We start from the raw sequence: 20036 nt of genomic DNA on the forward strand, positions 1-20036 counted from the left end.
GATGATGATTATAATAACACTCACACACTTCAAGGTTTGCAAAATCCTTTAGTCATTTGATTCTCATAATAACCCTGTGCGGTAGGTGCTATTATCACTCCTATTTTTAGGGATGATGAAGCTGAAGCACAGAGAGGTTAAGTGACTTGCTTGAGGTCACGCAACTAATGTCTGTGGCAGAGTGTGAACTCAGGCCTTTCTGCCTCCAAGTCCCATGCTGTAGTCACTGTATCACCTCACTGCCCCAATATGTGAGAGAGGTGAGCTTAAACACAGGTATTTCAGAGGAAGGCTATGAATCCTCTACCTCACTATGATTCTCATTCAAATAGCTGCTTAAATTTGAGATACATGGTAAAAACTAATCGTTTATTATATTAAACATGAATTCAAATATTCAAGTAAGTAATGACAGTGTGAACTGATAGTAGGAAAACACACAAGGCAGCTGACCTATTTCTCTTCACCCTGAGTGTTCACATTTGCATGGAAATGATTAGCTTTGGGCAAATCAGTGAATTAGATCAGTGATCCAGGTGAGGTGTTTCATAGCAAAATGTTATAATTCCTAGTGAATTTAACATCCAATATATTATAATAAAGAAAGGGATCACTAAAGTAATAAGCTTTGTGATTTCTTCTCACCTAATGTAGCAGCAATTTCTTCCTTCATCCCCTAAACAGCTACAGAGTCTCCCACTTTCTAGTCTTTTTCTAAGAGTTACTTGAGAAGTGGACTTACGTGGAAATTTGACAGTACAAGACAAAATGGTATTCTAAATATCATCCAGTCATCCTTTTTTCCTTTTTTCTACCTGTCCAGCTATTAAACTTTCCTAGTGCTTTCCTTGAAAACAGAAAGGACCAACTAGAAATTTTTTTCCATGATGTATATTAAAGAAAAAGGTTCAGGGGCTCATCTTTTATTGTTTCCCAATAGTCCAGAAGCTCCCACTCCCTTAGATTTATAATATCTGAAGCACCACAGAGATAATGAGGAAAATCATAGTAGGCTTGATTTGTTAAATATATTAGCATCTTGGGGTTCTTTCTGGGTAGAGGACCCAGGGGTAGAAACTGAAATATTGAAACAAATGACATATACAGTTAAAAACACATCAGTTAAATAATTTTCAAGGATGAGCAAGTAATTTTTAACTAAAATGACTCCCAATTGAATTTTTGGTTTTGGCACAAATTAATTGCTGTTACTTATAACAGCATCTATAATAACTAATAACAAAGTGTCTTTGGCCAGCAAAGTTTGGAAATAAAATATTTATTAGTCCATCTTTCCTTTATGTTTTTATTAGTCTTATATTTCCATAATGATCATCCATAAGGCCAAGTATGGGGAAACTCAGAAAGACTGAGTGATTTGGCCATAGTTACACCTTTAAAAGAAGATTTAGCACTAGAACATTTTCAATAAAGTAGTACTTCCTTATTCATTTATAATTTTTAATTACTATAAAGCTTCAACTTGGTACTTGATGCTTATTGGAAATTTTTAAGTTTATCTCTTATATGCTTCCTGAATCATTCCCACAGTGGCCTTTTCTTATGTCCTCTTTTTGAAAGCTGCCAATATCCTTGACAATCATCTAATTCCTTCTTCTCTGCCACAAACTGGTTCAAAAGCTTCCCTTGCTGCCCCCAGCTGAGAGCTCTTGATAACCTCAGTCCCTCCCACAATCAGAAGAAAATGCTCTCTGAGTCATAAATGCTCACAATTCAAAGTCAAGTTTTAGATCTTTTTTTATCCACAGGAAATCCATTGCAATATATGGTTCTATTCAATGAAATAATGATTTCTCATGGCTTCATACCAGTCTAGTGGCATGGATTCCCAAATATACATTTCTAGTCAACCTGTCACTTGTATTTCAGTTCCATGTTTCTATCTGGTTGTACTATTATCATTTGAAATGTTACATGCACAGAGCCAACAAATCAGCAACAAAGACACCGACAGCCACCATCCCTTCACAGATATAGGATTTGGGAAGAGTGATTAGGTAGTAGGTTGTTTAAAAAAAATTTGGAGTCTACTGAGCCACAAATTTAATATAAGATAGCAGTGTGATTTGACAGCCAAAATAGGTAATATGGTCTTTGGCCCAGTTCAGAGAGACGAACTTCCAGGAAAAAAAAAAGGTGATGATCCAGAGTATTGCTTTAGTCAGATCACAACTGCTTGCAATTATAGACACCACTGTTCAGGTGGAGAGGATCTAGAAGAAATAACCAGGATGGTGAAAGTGCTGGGATTCATGTCCCAGGAAGGTCAGTAGAATGAATTGGGGATATTTAGCTTGAATAAAAGAAGACTCAGGGAATATATAGCAGTTGGCAAATGGACAAAGGATTATACTCATTCTGTTTGGCCTTAGAAGATAGAAGGAGGAGAAATGAGTACAAATTTACTCATTCAAGTAAATGACAGAACTTTATGACAGAAGTCAGGGAAAAAAAGCAACAACTTCCTAATAATTAGAGTAATTGAAAAGTCTAATGAGCTTCCTTGAGAGGAAGTAGGCTCTCCCTTGCCAGAGGTCTTCAGGCAGAGGGTGGATGACCACTTGTCCAGTGTATTATGTGAGGATTCCTTATAGCTAGCATGTATGTATGTGTGTACATGCATATACATGTATACACACCACACATGTATGTATATTGGACACACGTGCATTTTCCATGTGTGTATGTATGTATATGTGTATCTATATTTCTATATAGTCATTTGATGGCAAACTCTGCAATTCTGTGATTTCTGATGTCCTTTACCATTTTGTATATCTATATATGGCATATTTCAGGAACTGAATTTAGTATTTCTGGCATTATTCTGATCTTCCTGTTGGTGTCAGATGTAAAAAGGATGGAAGCAAAGGAGTACAGAGGGTGAACCAGGAAGGAGGCAAGATTTTTCAGGAATCTTAAGTGGATAAACATGTTAGAAATTATTTGATTTCAGTTTTTGATATCTTCAGATTAGAGAAGAAAATATGGATGACACTATGGCTTTGAGACACTTTGGTCCAAAGTTACATGGCAATAGTAAGAGGGCTAAGCTGACACATCTGAGTTCTTTCCAGGGTCATAATTATGTTAGGATAAAGTGATCTCAGATTTGGAAGGATCTCTGTGCATTGTCTTATCCTGCTGTGTGTTAATCCAAATGATCCTTTCAGAAGTTTCCTTAGAGGAACTCATCAATAATTTAAAATCTTTGTTCTTGATATTTGCAGAGGCTATTCTGTAAAGAACTTGATTGTACCTAATTGCAAGGATGTTGATTCACCCATTAGACTGAGTTTCTTGAAAGCAGGGATTATCTTTTACCTTTCTCTGTATCGCACCTGCTTAGCAGAGTGCCTGGAGCATAGTAGGTGTTTAATAAATGTTTATTGAGTGACTGAATACATACCCCTATCTATGACCAATGTGAACTTATGATGCTTATCAAGAAAACCTAAAAGTCCAATTCCTTTCCTGTGCAACATTAAGATACAAAATCTCCTAGTTTCACACATTTCCCACAAACATTCTTTCACTTGATTTTTCTTTAAATTCATTTTGTTCATACATATTTTTAAGAATAGGTAACCATTCTTCCCAGATAGCATTTTTTTAAGAAACAAAAAGTATGCTAAAAATGCAGAGCAGATGTGGAAGAGATGTATGTACTCAATGATATTCTAACAGAAAATATCAACTCTGAACCATTTCTATGCCCCCTCCTGTGCCTGTGAATGTGAGCTGTTACCATAAGTTTAAGCTGTTAGGATAAAGCCACATTTGTATGGTGTCTTCTTGTCCTTTTGTCCTTTAGTAGGTCAAAGAAAGCACTGTAGTAATAAGTTTTTGCTCATGTACTTTCAGAAAACATGCCTCAGGAAAAGAATGTGTCTCTGTGAAAACCACTCACAGATGGAACTTTTGATGAAAATGAAATGCTTTTCTTAATAAGCAAATAAAAAAATGTAAACTAGCCTGGATAACTGACAAGTATTCCCCTTGCCCTCCTCTGTGCCTTCTGTAACTGGACCAAATCCAAATCTTACCTTTGTGAAAAGACATCCCGGTATGGACTGCCGTGCTGGAGTGCAATTCCATACCCTCTATCTGCAACAGTATTCCCAACAGTATAAAAGGAACAGTCTGGGTCATTGATAGCCACATATTCCAGGACAGCTGCATCCCATACAAAAGCATAATTTCCATATTTCACCTGCAATAAACAAAGGACAGGGAAGAACAGGAAACTAAGTTTTAATTCACAGAATTACAAAATTTAAATAGTGACCATTTACTCATTCAGCATGCATTTAAGCACTTTTTTTTTGTGCCAGGCAACGAATTGCAGAGGATATGGAGCCAAAAATAAAACAATCCCTGCACTCAAGGGGGTTATGTTCTACTAAAGGAAATAACACGTACACAGAATATAAATTCTTTGACAGAAGGGACAATTTTCCTTCTGTATTTGTATTCCCAGAAGTAAGAAGGAGTCATCTGAGTTTATTGAGCAGAGGAGTGACCTGATCAGATGTGTGTTTTAGGAACATCACTTTGGTACCTGTGTGCAAGACAGATTGCAAGGGAGAAAGAAAAATACAGAGGCATATTTAATCACAAAAGCAGTGAAAAATAAATGTAGATAATTAAGAGGAATAAACTAATTATTCAGTCCATTTTGCTTCCATCTTGGGAGGTTTATTGTTAGTCAATGTTTCTTGGAGGAAAAAACCTTGAGTTAGGTTTTTTTTTTTTTAAACAATCAGGGTTAAGTAACTTGCACAAGGTTACACAGCCAGTTATTTCTGGGTGTGGTGCTGAGTATCTGAGCCCGGATTTGATTCCCAGGTCATCCCAACACTGGAGCCAGTGCTCTTACTCGCTGAGCCACCTGGCTGCCCCTAAGCAATTGGGGTTAAGTAACTTGCTCAAGGTTACGCAGCCAGGTGTTTCTGGGTGGGTGCTAAGTGTCTGAGCCTGGGATTCAATCCCCAGGTCATCCCGACACTGGACCTGGTGCTCTTACTTGCTGTGCTACCTGGCCGCTCCTGAGTTAGGTTTTAAGGGATGAAGAGGGATCCACTGGGGGCAGGGAACCCTTTAGGCACAGGTGCTCATATGACCTTCAAGATACAAGGACAACTGGGGCTGAGAAATTTCAGGATTCAGGACTTGTACTGAGGATGAGAAGAAATTTAGTTTAGTTGTAGTGTAGTTACGAAGGTAATAACAATAGGAACACTTTCCTTTTCTAGACAGGTCAGGGTAGATAGTGACAAAACTATTAGGAGGTTGTTGAACTTGGAGAAATTTCATTAAAATGGTGGGAGCAAAAGCCATGTTTTAAATTATTGAAGAGTAAATGGTAAGTGTAGAGTCATCAGGTATGGATAAATTTCAAATAAAACTTAGTTTTAAAGAGGAGAAAGATGAAACAATAACAGGAAAGGAACATGCAGGGAAAATTTCTTTTAGGATTGGGGAGGAATGAGCATATTCTCTGGTGAACAGAATAGAGAAGTAATAAGAAAGACAAGTTTTCTGACAGAGAAGGAGTGGATAAAGGATCTGAAAGTGGGGGAAGGAGAAAGGAGATCAGTACAAAAAGAAGAGATTAACCTTATCAAGGAATAGCTATATCTTTTTTTATGACTTGGCAGGAAAGGATAAAATGAGTGATGCTGTTGAATGCTTTTGAAGGGTGGAGGAGGAGTTGAAGTAGCTCCGTTTGGATTACCTTAAGCCCCTCAGTGAAGGATAGGGCTAAATAATCTGTTTTAAATGTTAGAATGTTGTCAGGGGCTTTAGGATAGAAGTAAAGGTTAGGAGAAGTTACTGTGGTAATGACATATGAAGTTAATAAGACTCAAACAGAAGGATTACGGAGCACCAATGAGGTCTCTGCTAGGATAGAATACCTAACAATTTATACAAGGTGAAATTATCTCCATTTTGTGATTCTTTTCAGTCAATCTTATAAATCTAAGAGCAGAAATGGACAAATCATTTGAAAGAGTTATTTAAGATTGAAGATGAATGGGTTGGAAAATGGCAATAAAGTCTGTGTTTGAGGAAGGGGTGAAGACTCTAGGTCGGTAACTTTTAAGTGGGATTGTTGGGCCAATGTTGTTTCCAGAGAAATGAAGAGTGAAAAGATGGATTAAAATGAGTATCCAAACTATGTCCAAGGGGCTATAAAACCATGCACACCCTTTGACCCAGCAACACCACTTCTAGGGCTGTATCCCAAAAAGATCATAAAAAAGGGGAAAGGACCCACATGTACAAAATTATTTACAGCAGCTCTTTTTTGTCATGGCAAAAAATTGAAAATTGAGGGGGTGCCCATCAGTTGGGGAATGGCTGAACAAGTCATGGTGTATGAATGTAATGGAATACTATTGTTCTATAAGAAATGATGTACAGGCAGATTTCAGAAAAATCTGGAAAAAGACTTATATGAACTGATGCTGAGTGAACAAAACCAGGAGAACATCATACACACTAACTATTGTACGATGATATGCTAGGATCGACTTGGTTCTTTCTCAGCAATATGATGATCTAAGATAATTCCAAGACTTATGATGGAAAATTCCATCCACATCCAGAGAAAGAACTGTGGAGTCTGAATGCAGATTGAAGCATACTATTTTCTCTTTTTTTTTCTCATGGTTTTCCCCTTTCGTTATGATTCTTCTTTCTTAACATGACTAATGTGGAAATATGTTTAATATGAGTGTACATGTATAACCTATATCAGATTGTTTACTATCCTAGGGAGGGAGGAGAAAAAATTTGGAACTTGAAATTTTCTAAAAGTGAAAGTTGAAAACCATCTTTACATATAATTGGTAACAATAGAATAGTATTAAGTTGAAAAGAAAGACAGAGATAGTTGAGATGAGGGTGAAGAACATGAACATAGATATGGTAGGGCTGAGAAATTTAGAAGGATAGGAGGCTGTGATTGGAAACTAGAAATCTGAAATTCAGGATTTCAAGGATGGTGTAATTCTGTGATATAAAGGGCAAAGAAATAAATATGCTTATGTTTTGCAAAATTTGGGTTGATTAAATTGAAGGGAGTTGGCAATTGTGTGGAGATAAGACACACACACACACACCTGTAAGAGAAAGTGTTATGTGGCAAATACCAAAAGGGAGATACAAAGCACAAAGTAATCAGTGATATGACATTATTACATTATTTATCCAAATAATGTATTTTGGCAGTATTTTCTTAGTTGCTAGAACTACTGGAGCAGATTTCAGATTTCCTACATTTGAAACATATTGCAAGTAATGTCTGCTTGACTGGAATCTGTTCATTCCTGCCTTAGTGGTTTTAACTGTAAGGTGATCTAGAACAAGAGGGAAAATGGAAATGAATGTTTGTTCACTTGTGCTTTGCTCGAACAAAATATACTGCCATATGGGAAACATTTTTACTTTCCAAGGAAGAAAATTTGAAAAAAAAAGCAGAGGAGATAAAAACAGATTCACCTGTGTGTGCTCAGCTGTGAAGCTTTCTGAGTGTTTTTAACTGAGTGGTCAGTGGAGGATAAAATGATTGTGAATTACTGGCATATGGTACTGTGATTAAGCCAGAATCGATCAATAGTGGTCTATGGAATTCATTTCCTACATAATTCCATAAGATAAGCTAGATTTAGAATTTATTCATATAGCCCTAGGGCATATTACTCTTTCTGCATCATTCATTTAACTTTCAAGAACCTGTGCAGCAATAATAAATCATGATCAGATTTTATTTTTAAGACTGATTTTAAAAAAATATATGGTTTTATTGACCATTATTTTAATTATTACTCTGCTATAATTTTGTGTAATATTTTGCTTTCATGCCACTTTACTAATGTTACAGCTGCTAACAAGAAAAAGAAATAAGTTCCATTTACTTCTGGGTTAAGTTTAAACTGATTTAAAATACTTTTTAGTTTCGATAAACAAGAGAATTACAAAGTTTACATTTCAACTCTCTATCACAATAACCCCAAACCACTGGCTAACTTTTAAATTAAAACAACTATAACAACCAAGATTTCTGTTTCTAGATTTTCAACGCTACCCTTAGCTTTTAAAAGTTTTGCAAACTGGAAGGACCATAGCACAGTGGCAATATTTTATAAATCCAGGAGCATTAAGGACTTTATAATTAAGCTTTTGTAACGTCATCATGCCAATAACATTTATTTCTGGTAAAGCTATACAAACTGCTGACCTTCATTCAATGCCAGGTTGGACAACTTATTAATGATCAAGGTGCATGACCCATTAGGGCTATCCTTGTGTGCTGTGGCACCTATCTATACCAAAAAGATCTATGTGGTACCCGATTGAAATGTTTCCTTGCAATATCTTTTGTTTAAAGATATGACACAACTTTGCTAAGTATTTTGCCTTGGATGGATGGCAATTTATGTTGGTTCAATTATAAAAATACTGGACCCTGTCATCTGAGATAGCTAAATGGTGCAATGGAGTCAGAAAGGCCCAGGTTGAACCCTAACTCAGACCCTTACTATGTCATTCAGACTCCTTACTTTACTAATTAAATATAACTTGTTTCAGTGTGACCTTGGCCAATTCACTTAAATTCTCTATCTCAGTTTCCTCATCTGTAAAATGGGGATAATAATAGCCTCTAACTGCCAAGATTGATGTGAGGATCAAATGACATAGTTTTAAAAAGCTTTTCAATCCTTAAAAACCTATACAACTATTATTATTATCTATTCATTCCATTCACCCTCCCTAAACACTATATCTCTATTTTTTTCTTTCATTTTCCTTCATATTTCATGCCAGTAGTAAAACTAATTGGCAATGCGGAAGCATATGTGATATCCTAGGGCAATTATTTTTGTACCAATGATTTTGACACTTAATCATGCTTAGTATAGCTAACTTTCATGTGCGTATGCCCTACCTCTCCTTCTGTATATATGTATAAATTTTGCTTCTGGCTTCCAGAATTAAAAACTTTGTCCCTGCAGTTTTCTTATCTCCAAATTTTCCTTAACTCTGTAGTCCTCCTTGCTCCATTATACCCAATCACCACTGCAGCCTTCTTAACTTAGAATATCCCACTATAAAGCCAACTTCCTTCTTCCAGAGGTAAATTCCTCCTGGTGTATCAATTTTGTGGAAGAGCCCAGGCTAACTTTCATTTTCCTTCTCCCTCCCTCCCTCCGTCTCTCCCTCCCTCCCTCCCTCCCTCCTTCCTTCCTTCCTTCCTTCCTATTAGTAAATATCCCTTTGCAAAAATGAATTGTTAATTCCTTATCTCTGATATCAAAGAGTTATCAACTGATTAAATAATATAAAGGGATATACTAACTTTCTGGTGAATGATTTTGGGGCAGCAATCACTGACAATACTGAGAGTGAATACATCAAAACAGAAGCATGAATCAATCATATTGAACACTACTGCCCATCAGAGGTGCTCCTAGAATCCTGAGAGGGATATGTTAGACAGTGAACTTAGTTTACTAATAGTGTATTGAAGGGGTTGAGAGAGTAAGTTCAGAGTCTTACTGTACTACAAAAATCATTTATTCTCTCCCCCAACACACACACACACACACACACACACACACACACACACACACACACACACACTGTTTGTTGTCTTATTTCCAATTTCATTCTAAGTAGTCCTTAGGACAGGAGTTCTTAACTTGGGATCCATGAACTTGCATGGATGTATGTTTAAATGAATATATATGTAAATGTATATATATGTATATATATTTACACATACATTATATATACACATATATTTGAATGATTTATAAAGTTTTTGAATATATATAGTTATCTTAATATAATTTCTTTTCTAATAGTGTGTGTTTATTTTATGAATTTAAAAATAACATTCCAAGAATGGGTCCATAGTTTTCACCGGACATCCAAAGGGATTTATGATATATTCTATGCTTTAGGATTATTCTACATAATTTGTCCTCTCCTCAAGATTTCTATAAACTTGCTTTTTCCTTCTATTTCTTCTCCCTTTTTGTTAATCTTATGAAGTTGCTTATAATCTTCTGCCATCCTTCTCCTTAAACTTTTAGGTTTATATTTTAAACCCTTTTCTTTCCACTTGGCAAAGTGATCAAATGTTTATTGTGTGAAGCAGTTTCTAAACTTTTTCAGGCTCTTTGCTTTGCCAATTCATTTGCATTTGATAAGCTCCCTTAGTTAATACTCTATGTTGATTTCTATTTTTAAAAATTGATATCCTATTTTTGGCATCAACTGGTTGGAGTTGCTTCAAATTTATTATTGTATTTTCTTTTCATTTTTTCTTTTCTGATTTTTTGATTTAACAAGTAAGAAACCTATCTGGACAAATGAACATCATTTGGAAATTACTCTCATGGATAATCACTCAAGTTCATCTTTATGACATTTAGTGCTTGCCATGGCCAGAACTTCTTGGCCCTCCCCTTAGAAGTATTAATAGTATATAAGGACGAGGTTTCTCTATGGACTTCAAGCCTTTGGCCACTCATTTTTTTATGCTTCTGAACCACATTCTCTAATATATTTTTCCTTTTATGTTCACAATTGCATTGAAATATGTAAATATTAAAATGTATTTTGATTCAATTTGGAGAGTACCTAGAGCTGCTAAATTTGCCCCTCTTTTTCCCCTAATGCCAGCAATTCACGGTCAGTGTCTTCTGAGGTGAAAGTTCCTTTCTACCATTCCAGTTCCCATATTTCCACTTTGCATTGCTCAATCTTAACTATTCCCCAATCCCTTTCCATGGTATTCTCTGGAACTCCTACTCATTTTTTTTAATTGGAGGTATTCAAATTAAAAAACACATTTATTTTCCTTCTTTCCACCCTCCTGTCCCATTGGAAAAAAAGTAAAAAAAAAAAAAATCTGCAACAACTGTTGTGCATAGTCAAGCCAAACAATTCCTACACTATGACTAAAACTATGTTTCTCTTTTTACATCTTGAATCTGTCATTTCTTTGTCACAGCAAGTGGCCACTTCATCATTGGTCCCTTGGAATTGTAGCTGGTCACTGAAGTGATCAGATTTCTTGAATCTTTCAGAGATGATTATCTTTGAAATGTCGTTATCTTTGCAGAAATTGTTCTCTTAGTTGTGCTTATTTCACTTTGTATCAATTCATACAAGTCTTCTAAGTTTTCTTTTGAAAATATTTCTTTAACCTTTTCTTACTGCACAGTAGTATTCTACTACATTCACATGCCAAAATTTGTTTAGCCATGTTCCAACTCAGGGGGACTCCCTTAATTCCCAGTTCTTTGCCACACTAAAAAGAGTTGCTATAAATATTTTTGTATATATTGGTCCTCTTTCTCTTTTATTTCTTTGTAGTACACACCTAATAGTGTTATAACTTAACCAAAGGATACACACCTCATTAACTTCATTGTTCTGTTCTAAATTGCTTTTCACAATGACTAGTCCAATTCAAAGCTATAACAATGCATTAATATGCCTGTCCTTACACAGCCCCAATAACATGCCATTTTCCTTTTTTTGGTCACAATTTTCCAATCTGATGGATGTGAGGCAAAACATTAGAGCTGCTTTAATTTAATAACAACTCTCTAATTGTTAGTGATTTGAAGTATTTTTTTATATGGTTGTTGATAGGTTGGGGAATAGCTCATAATTTTATAAATTTCAATCACTTCGTTATGTAAGTTTTATAAATTCCAATCACTTTCCTTTTGGAAATGAGATCTTAATCATAAAAACTTGAAGCAAGAATTTTTTCCCCAGGTAAATTTCCCTTCTAATTTCAGCTTAATAGTTTTGTTTTTGCAACTACAACTCAATTTTAATAAATATAACAAACTTGTCTTCATCTTCATTCTACTATTTGTTTTCAGTTTCTCATGTCAAACTTCTTGGACTCATAGATCTCTTTAGAAGATACTGAATCACTGGCTACCTTTGTCCATGCTGACTCTGCTTTCTTTCACAAATGGTGATTTAGAGGTATAGAAAGAAGAATGCACATATTCTTTGCTACCCACAGACACTTCTATACTTTCCTTCTTCCAGTATCATTAAACAACCTTTTCCATTGTAGTTTATTCATCATTATTATTTCAACAAGCATCTATACTTACTATTTGTAAAACACTGTACTAGGAAATGAGGATATAAACATAGAAATGAAATAGCCCCTGTCTTCAAGGAGCTTACATTATGTTGGAGAGAAATAGCATGTGTGCAAATAGGTAAATGTGTAAATAGGTAAATAGAGATATCATCTAGTCCTGTTGCTATTACTGGATTCCAAGTCATTATTCTTAGGGACTTTGGTACTTTACTCCAATTTTTTTCCTAACCCAAACTCTGTCTTTATTAAATATGTGCCCCCCAATACCCTGCTTATCTATCTTCTCAACACCCTTTATCAGTCATCCATAGATACGTTTACATCATATATCTCACCATCACCATATCTTGCCATCCTCATGATAAACCCATCTTATTCCTTGCTTTAACTGGGGTAGGGTGACTTAATTGAGTGAATATCAATCAAACCCATCCTTAAACTGGCAAAGCTCCTAGATGGAACTGTCTACATTTGTTACCTCCAATTCGCTGCCATTCATTCACGCTCAATCCTTTGTCATTTGAATTTTGATCCTATTCTATGTATGAACAATTTCTCTCCAATGACCTCAGCTTTTAAATGTTTTTATTTTTTAGTCTGCATTCTATTTGACCCTTTTGTAGCTTTTGATATTGTTGACTACATCTTCCTTTGAACATTTTCTTCATCTTCAGTTTCTATGACTTTGTTTCATTTGATTCCCACTCTGTCTGGCTACTTTTTCAGTCTTCTTTATTAGATCATTATCAACTTTTCTTCTTTAGCATCAGTGTTCCCTTTTCTTCTGTCTCTATGTTTTGTCTTGCAGAACTCATCAGTTTACATCGGCTCAAGTATCATTTATGAATGGATGATTCCCAGTTTGTATATCCAGCCCTAACCTCTGTCCTGAATTTCAATCACACGTTGACAATAGTTTGCTGCCTATCTCCTTCTGAACATACTGTTTTCCCGGATAGAATGTAAGCTCTTTGAGGGAGGACAGTTTTGTTCTTTCTATCTTTATCTCCTATCAGATAGTCTAATAAATGTTTGATTGCCAGCATTGCTTGATCACTTGATCTCAAACTCAACTTAACCAAAAGAGGAATTCATTGTTCTTACCAATTCCCTTCCTCCCCAATTTGTCCTGTTTTCAAAGTGACAGTTCTATTGAAGCTACAATATCTTTCCAGTAGTGTGTGTGTGTGTGTGTTGAGAGAAATTGGAGTTCTTCTTATTCCTTCACTCTTGTTCACCGCCAACATCCAAGCTGCCAAGTCTTATCAGTTCTACCTCCATAACATCTCTCACATACATCCTCCCCTCTCACAGACCCAGCACCAAAATTTTGACCTTCATCATCTCTCACTGTTTTATTGTAACACTTCCTAATTGGTCTTGGGGGCATTACAGATAGAATATTGCTTATGGAATCCTATAAATATAATAGTGTGTGCAATGAAAATTGTTTTGTGCTCATCCTGTTTTACATTTGTGTGCCTCTTTCACAGAATTCTATATTCAGAAAAACATATTATATGTAATATATATATATATATATATGATAAAGAAGAGGACTATTTTACTAAGTCCCTACATAATACTGCCTTAAGTAGCTTGTAGTTTAATAGGAGAGGTAAGGTAAACACATGTGGCTAAGTATTTACAAAGTATCTGTAGGGGGAATTATCTCATTTGATCTTCACAACAATCCTGCAAACAGGCAAATAGAAGTTAAGTGACTTGGCCAGGGTCACACGGCTAATAAATACCTGAGATTGGCTTTGAACTCAGGTCTTCTTGACTACAAGACCACTGCTGTATCCACTGTCCCACTTAGCTGCCTTAGCTAGAATCTTAGAATCATCTCTTTCGACCTCAACAGTTCAAACATACTCTACTTGAACATTTCCAGTGACAGAGACTTAGACATTACAAAGTGAACCAATCCTTTATAAAAAAATGTCATGTAAATAGAAGAGCTGGTAGGTAGAGTAAGGACAAACCCCTTGGAAGGAAGGATCATCAGAAATAGAGAGGAGACATGGATTCTATTTTCAACTCTGGTACTAATTAGCAGCACAAGTACAGGCTTTAATTTCCTCATCTGTCAAATAAAGAAATTGGACTAAATGATATATGAAATCACTCCTAGCTCTAAAGTTCTTTATTTCTATGAAGACTTAAGACTGTAACTTAAAAGAAATGAAAAGATATTGTATAATAGATATAAAAAAGAAAAATTTTCCTGGACATAATTTGAACAATGCTTTGGAGACAAGAGATTGGTTTGACTAGGACGGAGGTTATAGTAGTGTAAGGCAATAGACAGATAAAATAAGGCAGATAGGGAGCTGTTTAGGCTGTAATAGTGGTGTTAGTTATTGTAATATATAATGTATATATATATATATAATGTAATATAATGAAAATGAATGATTTAATTTGACCTAGTTACCAGGTGACCTCTCTATCAGGAAGACCCACATTGAAATCCCACCTCTGACTCTTACTGACTGTGACTTTGGGCAAGACACTTCATACTTAGGGACCTATGCTTGCCCTTCTTAAACTGTGGGTTGCCACCCCATGGTCCCACCCACAGTTTAAGAAGCACTGAAGGGGTTGCCAATGGAAAATGTTTAAGCCCTGACTAGACAACTAAGTTGTAGAACAGTAGTTGAACTTAATTGGTAGAATTTTCTCACTAGGAGATCCTTATACTAGTGGAAGACAGACCTGGATTCCTCCTCTTTGCCCATCCCTTGAAACGCTGAACATATTTCAGATGTAACTTCATGTTTATGTTTAGTAGTGCAAAGAAGCTAGAGGCTGTGATGCCAGCAAGGAGTCAGGAAGTAAAACAAGCAGACCATAGACAAAGGATTGGTAGTAGAAAAAGAAGGAAAGAAATGACTGAATTGTCATGATGTTTTGGAGGAGGGATTCGAGTTAATTAAATAAACATTTACTATATTCAGTCACTCAATAAGCTTTTATATCTGTAGAATGTTCAAGATAAGACAGAATCCTTGCCCTCAAGGAGTTTATAGGCAAAAGAAATAGGAGGAAATAAGATAAGTACACAAATAAATAAGGCACAAGGCAGAATGTAATATGTAAAGCAGCATAGATAATATGCTATAAGAAATTTGAGAAAGGAGAGATCTGTTGTAGTTTTGAGAATTTAGGGAAAGCTATAGAGAACAGGTGGCACATGAACTGAGGCAGGAGAGAAAGGCAGAATTTCATCCAAATGAAAGAGGAGTTGATTCCAGGCATGGGGTATAGTCTAATAAAAAACATGGAGGTGATATTTCTACCAGAAGACTTTCAGAATCACCCATTTTTAGTTATCTCTCTGTCCTCGAATTAAATATATATATTTAACTGTTTTTCTAGATGGGGAAACTGAGACCCAGAGTTGACCTGCTCAAGGTTACAGAGTAATTGTTGTAAGTGATAGGGTTGGGTTTGAAACTGGGTCTACTAACTCCACATTTGGTACACTTTCTATAATGTCCTATGAGAGGTTCTGAGGTCCTGACCTTAGGGGACAGGAGAGATGCATGTGCTATGAAGGATATTGTGATAGGAACTGGTAATTGCTTTTAAGTAGGAAGGAAAAAGAGAGAGAGAGAGGGATGGACAGATAGAGACAGAGACCGAGAGAAAGAGAGAAAGACAGAGATACACATAAAGATACACACACAGAGAAAGAGACACAGAGAGACAGAGACACATACACATAGAGACAAAAAGAGAGACAGAGACAGAGACAGAGACACACATATACACACACAGAGAAAGAGACACAGAGACAAAGGGACACAGAGACAGAAAGAGAGAAAGGCAGAGACAGACAAAGTCAAGGATGTATCCAAGGTTTGGGGGAGGGGGAAATAAGCATTTATATAACACTTACTACATAATAGGCCCTATGCTAAGCACTTTACAAATATATTCCATTTGATTCTCACAACAATTCTGAAAACTGAGGCAAATAGAAGTAAAGTGACTTGCCCAGAGTCACAGAGCTAGTAAGCATCTGACATTGGCTTTGAGCTCAGCTCTTCCTCACTCTAGATCTAGTGTCCTAGCCACTGTATCACTTATCTGCCTCAGCTAGGAGGAAATACTGCTTTTTAAAAAAATGTTATTTACCTTTTTTTAAAATTTATGAAATAAAACAAGCATTTCCATTACATAGTAGAATAAAATAAAAGATGATTGTACACAAAACTGTAAATCTACTATGTGGAACTTGCTATGGCTTTTAACCACATAATACAGTTGTCATGTAACTTCCTTTTTGTTTTTTCTTTTCTTTGCCTCCTCCCCTTTCCAGAGATAACTACCTTTAGACACCAATATGTATATATATGTAAAATCATTCTATACAACTGCTATGTATGAGTTCTTTTTCTGGATGCAGATGTTTTCATATATCCCTTATAGTTAACTTGGGCATTTATAATAGAGGAAATAACATTAATGTGGGGCCCATGCTCCACATATGCCTATGATCCCTGAGTATCTTTGGACAGGAAAGCTTGTGCTATCAGTTGTCTTACAAGTACATGGGAGGGAGGGGGTGAACATAGTATAAAACATACTTCATGGTATTTTCAACCTGTTGAGATAATTATGGGGTTGTCAGAACTAAAAAAATATTAATGCATTTTTTGATTAATTGAAGTGAACAAATGAAATATCTAGAAAAATTTCCATTTTCCAAAAATAAAACATTTATTAACATTTCTAATATATATGTAACTTTGAAAGCCTTTTCTGGACCCCTTTTTCTTAAAAGAAGATAGTATCTTGTTTTTTACTCTAGCTAAAAAGAAGTCTTAGTGAACCCAGCTACATTTTGCTTTCTATTGTGAAGTCAATTGAAGTTGGAATGTTGCTATGTCAATAAATGTACTTTCCCCCTACGGTTTCCATCTATGAGATCCTGTGTGTCTATGAGTAATACATTCGCTATCAAATCATGTACTTAATATATTGAATCAGAGTTGCAACCTGTTGAACCAAACATATTAGATGCGGAACCAAATACAATATTTTTGAATCAAATATGTCAGCTAGTAAATAAGTCAATGCTAAATTAATTATTCTCCGTGCTGAACAGCTTCATAAAGTTACATCAGAAATATTAAACTCTTCTGTTGGAAACTCATCTCCCAGAATTAGTCTTTTATCACTTTTTTATATGGTACATTTAACTGATAGATGAAATAATGCACCTGATTCATCAAATATCTGAGGCCCACTTCATGCCTGTGAAAGGACATGAACATAGCACCATTTCTGCTTGGGTTTTGAGAAAGTTTAAAAATGGAACTTGTATTCTGTCAAAGTAGCTATTATTTTTAGGGAAACTTACAGAGGTTGTTGTATATTATTTCTTGATTTAAACAAAGATTAACCATGAAGTTTTTGTTGTAACCTGTAAAAACTAGGAATTCACATATGATTCTACTCATTGGCAGAAAGAATTGTTATTCAATGCTAAATGCCTACGTGAAGGGAAAAAATTAGCAAGAGCCTGAAAAAGGAGAGCATGTTTCCAGCTTGTAGAGAGGACAGTTGGGGTTCCAGGTTCTTTTTTAGCAAGAGGTCCTAGGGGGAGGGAGGGAGAGAGGGAGAGAGAGAGAAAGACTTTGGGAAGAAGACAACCTGTACAGTTAGTCTATCTCTCCTCCTTCTCAAACTACAAATTGGAGTACTTAGTTTCTTGGGGGAGATTGAGGACTCTTTTTTTTTAAGCTGAGCTATCTTGCTCCCAATGACAGATGTCATTCATGATGTGTATGGTCTGATATATTTTCTTTTGTATAATTTCCCTTAGCTTGTATAAATAGGCTTATTTACTATGTGTAATGATCTTTGCTTAACTGATGTTTGGTGGAACAGGGAATCAACCCTTTACATATAAGATGAAGAATTTTTTTCTTACTAAGGGATAGTGACCAGAAAAAGGGGCTTGAACCAAAAAAAAATTCCCCTAGACTAATAATATTTAGTGGGCTAGATATAATTCTATTCTGGTTCGGAGAGCTGAGCAGTCAGTCTTATAGCTCCAATCTCTTGCTTCCCTCCCAGCAAGAACCAAAATCCCGTTTTGGAAGAGGGTGGGTGAAATTCTAGAGATAACTAAAGTATGAAATTAAATTGAAGCTGAAGATGTGATCAAGATTTTTATTCACAATATATATGACTTATGCATTTGCTGTTTAATGGTTCTAAGGCTGGTGATTAGAGGATCACAAGGAGAAAAGGAGAATCTAGTCTACCAGAAAAGTTGTTTGCCATTGGACTACAATAATGAGGAATTCCAAAGAAGTTGGTGGGACTCTGTGTCTGCTTTAGATGTTAGACACTCTGATAGGCAGCCTTCACTGTCAGAGAAATCATGGTAAGAGGAGTCAGATAGCTCATATAGAATAGTAGAAGAAAAGGATGGAAAAGTAGTTTGATGTAAGATTGTGGAGGATATTCAAAGCCAGACTACAAATATTACACATTTTGATTATACTGTGTAGGTAATAAATTGTTTAGTTCTGGGATGTTCTACATGTTTTCAGTAACTATTCAAGTATAGGGGCTGTAGGATTTGTCTATGTCTAAAAAAAATAATACCCTGTGAGGAAAAGAGAAAACTCCAATTCACTACTAGACTGTGTTTTTTTTTCCTTTATCTTTTAATAATGATAATGGGAAAGGATATGTGTGCAAAAATAAAAAATCATTGTTCTTATTGGTTCACAAAATGGAAAGCAATATGACATAGCAAATAGAATACCCTTCCTCTTACACTTTTTGGTTATGTGTCCGTGAGTGAGTCCCAACATCTCTGAGCTGCTGGCAGCTTGTAATAATTATTGGAAGAAGTCAGTGAAACCAGAGGTCAAAATGGAAGTATTTCACAGACTTAAAGCTAGAAGGTACCTTAAAAGTTGTCTGATACAACTTCCTAATTTTCTGGATGAGGAAACTCAGGTCAGAGAAGTTAATCAACTTGCTGAAAGTTACACAGTTATATGGCAGATGCAGACCAGTCTGAACATACATCCTCTGACTCCAATCCCAGTGAGCTTTCTTTTTCTGTACCATGATATCTCTCTTCTTTGACCAACTTTAAGTGAATGGAAATGTGTAATCCATGGGAAAGGAACAAGAAAAATTGCTATGTGGTAAAGCAAGTCAAAAGAATAACCACTAACCCCACCATTCAGTTTCACTCCAGCTGGCATTTTCTTGCATTAAATAAAGCCACCAAAATTAGCTTGCTTAGCAAAGTGTACCATCATACCTCTAGCAATCAAACCTGTTTTCTGGAATGGAGCTATTATATGTCACAGAAAACAAATGTATTAGCATATTTTGACAAGACCTCTTCCTTCTTTATCCTATGGGGTCCCAAAATGAATTAGTGTCAATGCAAAGAACAGAGATAAATTTGTAGCATAAAAAAATCACATAAAGATACATGTCCAAATTGCAAAAGGAAAAATTTTATTTTGCCCTAGTACTTAAAAAAAATTCCCTTCAACCTGTTCATCAAAAGCAGATTATACACTTCCTATCTTTCCTATTCACCATCTCCCTCATCCCTCCACCTTGCAAATGGTAGTGATTACCATTTGAGAAAACTCATTCGTTTAACATGAATAGAATCAGATGTCAGCAGTTATCATTTAATGTCCAGAAACCAGTCCTTTACACTTATTTTTTATTCATTATTCTTCATGGTATTTGTGTAGGCAGGCTTGTAAGATTACTTCTATTTCCTAAATTGGAAAACCATTTAAGGCCAAACAAGTCATTGCCAAAGGTTAAATAAGGATTATAATCTCTGAGTTTCTATGTTATTGCC

The 20036-nt window shown here is 35.7% G+C and overlaps 1 protein-coding gene across 1 annotated transcript in view; it reads right to left on the bottom strand.

Annotated features, from left to right (window-relative positions):
* GRID2 (glutamate ionotropic receptor delta type subunit 2) overlaps positions 1-20036 on the bottom strand; it is a 919201-nt gene that overhangs the window by 163030 nt on the left and 736135 nt on the right. Inside the window, exon 13 of the mRNA XM_069098591.1 lies at positions 4068-4234. Coding sequence (XP_068954692.1) covers positions 4068-4234 — 167 coding nt within the window. The remainder of the gene's footprint in view (positions 1-4067; positions 4235-20036) is intronic.

Source organism: Petaurus breviceps, unplaced genomic scaffold (assembly GCF_028583685.1).
Source record: "Petaurus breviceps papuanus isolate PSGF00001 unplaced genomic scaffold, PetGlider_PUasm1.0 126, whole genome shotgun sequence".
NCBI classification, from domain to species: domain Eukaryota; kingdom Metazoa; phylum Chordata; class Mammalia; order Diprotodontia; family Petauridae; genus Petaurus; species Petaurus breviceps.